The sequence below is a fragment of the Gymnodraco acuticeps genome, unplaced genomic scaffold (assembly GCF_902827175.1).
Source record: "Gymnodraco acuticeps unplaced genomic scaffold, fGymAcu1.1, whole genome shotgun sequence".
NCBI lineage: Eukaryota > Metazoa > Chordata > Actinopteri > Perciformes > Bathydraconidae > Gymnodraco > Gymnodraco acuticeps.
The window spans coordinates 441619-447261 of NW_022990391.1; the positions used below are offsets into that span (position 1 = coordinate 441619).

The 5643-nt window shown below is 37.9% G+C and overlaps 1 protein-coding gene across 1 annotated transcript in view; it reads left to right on the forward strand.

Moving 5' to 3' along the window:
- hand2 (heart and neural crest derivatives expressed 2) overlaps nt 1-5170 on the forward strand; it is a 7599-nt gene extending 2429 nt beyond the window's left edge. Inside the window, exon 2 of the mRNA XM_034224454.1 lies at nt 4220-5170. Coding sequence (XP_034080345.1) covers nt 4220-4339 — 120 coding nt within the window. The 3' untranslated portion in view covers nt 4340-5170. The remainder of the gene's footprint in view (nt 1-4219) is intronic.
- The last annotated feature ends 473 nt before the right edge of the window (nt 5171-5643 follow it).

Sequence of the window (5643 nt, forward strand, 5' to 3'; positions counted from 1 at the left end):
GATTCTGTGTTTGGAACAGCCGAGAGAGATTTAAAGCCACGCTCTTTCACAGCCTATCACATTGCTATTTTATTTATAGTTCACCAACCTGCATAATTGTTTTATATTCTTAGAAAAATCGTAATTGATGTATTTATTTATTGCATTAGAATCAGTATTGAGTCGGGTACGTTTAAGGAATTTGCTGCAAACACTAACAACATGATGATATTAGTTGTATGAGAAGATCAAAAGTGGAAAGATTTTAAAAAGAAAAATATTTTATTCTGCAATTGTATATTGCAGACAAAATAAAGAGGATATTGTAAATGCAATATACCATTGTATAACAGAAGTCAGAATCAGTGACAATCTGCCTGTTGTTTTGACATATTTATCTCATCATCTCAGGCCTTCATCAGCCCCTGATCAGAGCTAACGTGTAGCTAACGGCTGCACAGAGCAGGTAGAGCAGAATAGACTATAGAATTCAACAGAATACTCATTTCCTGTCTGTTGCCTGGTGCCTATAGGAAGTGTGGGACATCATTGAAGCCAGAGCCATTTTTCTCACATTTCAAACTGCAATCACGAATAGAAGGATGTAGTGCTGTTAATAACTCATGTCAACTCTGTCATAAAACTCCAGTCCTGTCCCCATGCTTAGTGAGACAGTTGAATCAAAAATAAATCTCATATGTTGACAGAATTCCTAATTTGTTTAAAAATCCTTTTTATTCAGAGGACCTGAACCAAAGGAGTCACTGTGATCCTCAGAGTAAGCCTTTAATGTTGCTTATGCTCCTCAGTTTGCTCTCACATGAATGACTAAGTGGTTAACCCGAGTGAATTTAAAGTGTATTTAACAGGATGACCCTAAGCTAGCAAATAGGGGGGTGGGTGGTGGAGGTAATACACTTGGTCATTTCAGGATCCCTGAGTTTAGACTACACTCCCAGGGAGAATTAGGATGGAAGCTTTTTCATTTCCTTGATGTTTGACTTGCTCCACCCTCCTGTATGTTGTGTGTTGCTGAGCTGTGGCCTGACTCAAAATGGAACATGCAGTGTGGACTGCAGAGAGGCAGGACGCTGGTGGATTTAAAGCAAGACAAAAGTATCTGCCTGATTTCAACCTTTACCTGAATTATTTATCACAAGTTAGGAAAATCATTATTTGAAATGAGATAGAAAATATAAGACTTGTCACATTATTAAATCATAGACTAGGCAACAGAATGCATGTTTTACTGCATACATGTTCCTTGTGTTGCAGTGTGAATATTTCACTATAGTCATTTCTCTCTGTCATGATGGCTTTTTGTTGTATATGTTGCATCATTTACTGGAAATGATGTCACAAATAACGTCAAATCGTGGAAATGATAAAAGACTGAAAAATAAATATTTGATGTTAAAATTAAAATCACATATACAACACCCTGAAGATTGTTGAGAACGGTTTTATTAGTGAGATATTGCTTTAATCGTGAGCACATGATATTTATTTATTATACTTTATAAACGCTCAGTTAAACAGAATGAAATAATGAAAAGTAGAACAAGTGATTTAAATAATTAGACTTCAATTACATGAATTTTTTTTGATGTTTATTAAATCATTTTATGTAGGGAAACAAATGACATGTTCTTATTATATAATTTAATTTATAACGCTGACATGTCTAATAACATGAATGATAACATAACGCAGTGTAGATCCATAAGACTGCGTTGGTGCAGTCCTGAACTATTTTGAAGGGTCCACTTTTATTCCACATCCATTTTCACTTCATTCCATTATTGCTGTTCTTACAGCACGATATGATCTGAGGAGATATGAAGAGCTGTATGCAGATCAAAAGCACACGGGGACGGGATGGATGTCTGATGGATGTGTGTATATCAATATCTTTGCCGTCATTTTACTGACACGATCGGCAGCACGCGCATTGTGTTGACCTTCTCTTTATTAAATCACCAGCACCCGGACAGTGTATTTTAAAGCTAACAATTCAAAGTGTAACAGTTTAACTCAAACTCAAGTTTTACTGCGTGTATACACACATTTCTGTCAGAGCTCTCGGCTTCACAGCAGCTCTTTTTGATGGAACTCCATCTGACCGTTGTCTGTGCGTTCTCGTTTCCATTGCGCAGAAAGGCCAAGTCAAAATCAATATTGCAGCATTAAGACACATTTAAAAACAATGCGCAGTGGTGACGAAATATTCATAAAATTACGATACAAATAGCAAGGAAACCCTACATTTTAAAAATAAATCTAGATTGTAGAGTAAACGCACTTAAAATATGCTTTACCGAGTGTTGAATTATTGATTTACATAAGGCGGTATCAGGAGCTAAACTCTTTTAATGGGATGATCGGGTTCCATAAGAACCCCTTTACTCAGATTTAAGACCAAATGTGACGGCGGCACGAGGCGCTGCTGCCGCACTGTGCTATGCTGTGTGGCCGGTAACAAGGCGACATAACGCGGCACACTATGAGCTTTGAAGAGAGAGAGATATGATGATTACGGCAGCATTGTGAAGATGTGAGCTCAGTGTCACAACATGAGTGGCGCTCTGAGTGCAGTCATCGTTTCGTCAGGGGCTCAATGTCCACAAAATAACTCGCCGCTCAATAAATCCATTGTATAACATTTACAAATATATATAAATTAATTATTGGTTCATTTCAAACTCAGCACGGGCTGACTACGTTATGAGCTTTGCTCAGTGTTTTCTTATTATTAGTGACAGAACCTCAGAACGTGTAAATGTCCTATTAGTGAAGGTAAAGGGATTACAACAATAACGTCTGCTAGCCTATATATATATATATATGTGTGTAATATATGATGCATTACAGAAACCACACGGCTTGCCAAACAGGCTCAGAAAAATAATAATAATAATAATATCAAATCAATAATAATAATATTTTTTCAAACATTAAAATATATAGTTGGTCCTGCTCTACAACATGACATTATTCCGTTTATTTTACAATGTTTAAAGAAAATTATGCTATCGAAGAGCATCCACATGAACACACACACCAGGGACGTGCACCGACATTTTGGCTCAAGTGAGAAAAAGGGCACTTAATAATAATTTATAAAAAAATGTTTTAAAACAAAAAGTTAAATATAGTTGCACATCTCTGACTTACTGACCAATTTATTTTAATACCCTCACACTCACGCAATTGTTTAATACTCAGCAGAATTCTACAAAAATAATCAGACAGACAATGGTCTTCTTTAGTATTCACTACGCACAAGAGCAGACAACAAACTAGAAGAATTAATAGTTATTAAATGAGCAGCCAACAATCACAATTATGAAGTTACTGTTTATAAAAAGATCGTTTTTTCGTGTACTTGTACATTTAGTTATTTTGGTCTATTTTGCTTCCATGTTTTCTTTCACTCTAATGGAAAGAAAACTTCCAAAAACACAAATAAATGGTGTTAATTTTACCATGTCTGACTTCATCTATAGATTTAAAGCTAATCTGCATTTAAGCATAACATTTCAGGGGGAAATACTGACTTGACATAAGTAACTATCTGGGGAAGTATGATGTGTTTTTTTGTTTGTTTTTTGTTTGATCCTTTTCACCTGCAATGCCTTGGTAACTGCATGCACATTAGTGCATTAGGCCTAGTTAACGCCTACTTTGCATATCAATGTGGCGATTGTGATGACGTTATAAGATACACATTTGACTGTATTCACTTTTAGTGTCTCCCATTAAGTACAGCACATTAGCCTGTATGCCCATGATAAATTGCCTTAGCTAAACCTTGAGCTAACTTATCCATTAGCTAGTAGCCTACCTTAGTTAGGCCTACTTGTTTTTGTCTTTTGGCTAATTAGCTGTAACTCGAGGCACTGACAGCTTAGTCATTTGTTCATAACCACTCACCTTCAGACAAGCCAAGAAAAGACGGCATAACATGGACAGTAAAGTGGGAGGTGCTGCTACCTGTCTGTCTGAAGTGACTGCCGATGTCCGCACCGCTGTGCGCGAGACGTGGAGGGAGGAGTGTGACATGAACTCAGATTGGTATAATAACAATTATGTATATTTAATCTATATCTCGTGACACAAACAGAAGTAAAGCGATCTCCATGGTGACAAAGGCTGCTGTAGTTCCTAGCATGCGGTAGCCCATGGAAATATGATTTGATTGATCTGCATAATCTAAATAACTGTGATGGTGTGTCTGCAGGTGGAGATCCCCAAGACAGCACCCTCATCATCCTCCTCCTCATCGTCAGCGGGAGATAAGAAGAGTAAAGGGCGGACAGGATGGCCCCAGCATGTCTGGGCTCTGGAACTCAAACAGTAGTCCCCCCCTTAGTGATGGGACATTATTGACGCGCTCAGAGGAACTTTAATGGCCGTCATCATCATCTTCTTCATCATAATCACCATCATCATCATCCACGCTGCGGACCTCCAGGCTGCCCCCCACCCCCTCCTTCCGGAGTGACAGGCCCAGGAGTGGAGTAGGCCTACCTCATAGAACATTAGATTAGTTACCAAGTTCGATTCATTTTTAAGTTGAAGACCTTAATCGAAAAAGAAAACACAATAAACGAAAACGATTCCTCAAACGGCAATATTGTAGATATTTGGTCAATCAACACTTATTCTTCTATGTCCAGACATCCTGAGGGCACATGCGCTCTGTGCTGATGGGATGCATTCAAAAGAGTGGTTTGTAAAACCTCTGAGGTGTGCTTCCTCAGAGATAGCTTGAAGGTAGGGCGGCCGAGTCTCTCTCCCTCACACAGACACACACACACACACACACACACACACGTGGTTTTGACGTGCTCCCTGCTTTATTTAACGTAATATATTTATGCCAGTAGCACCCGAACAGCCGTTAGAACCTTTGATTAAAGACAAGGTGTATGTGAAGTGATCTCTCTCTCTCTCTCTCTCTCTCTCTCTCTCTCTCTCTCTCTCTCTCTCTCTCTCTCTCTCTCTCTCTCTCTCTCTCTCTCTCTCTCTCTCTCTCTCTCTCTCTCTCTCTCTCTCTCTCTCTCTTGACGTCACAATGATGACGACGTATCTATGTTGTGGTGTGAACATGTGGTGGGGTTCTAAATAATGCTTTTTGTGGGATGTAAACAGTGTCATGAATTTAATAAACCACCACCTGGTTATGTTACTGTGCAGTTTCTTCCTTGAGCTGGTCAAACTGCAGCTTCATTCATATTAAAGAATAATTCCGAAGTAACTATTTTATTTTCACATCAAAAGGTGTATGTTGTTCAGCATGTGAATGGGGCTCCCTATTGTGAAGGTAAAGCAAACATAACCTAACCCTCTTGAGTTCTGGCTTTCATGTCAATGGTTTGCAGGAAAACAGACATCATTTATGTTTGCTGAAGTATAATTCATATTACCTTCTTCTTCTTTGTCACCTCAGGATTTCCATATTTAAAATGTTTAAAGCCACCTTTTTGACTTATTAAATGTTATACATATTTACAAATAACATTTAAAAGTATGACCTAATGAAAAACTATTTTACTTTTGAAATAAAATAATAATGTTGTCTTAACTGACCATAACTCAAAAAAATGTTTTCTTCTGTTTATCATTGGAGTACACACATTTTGTACAGCAATATTAATAATT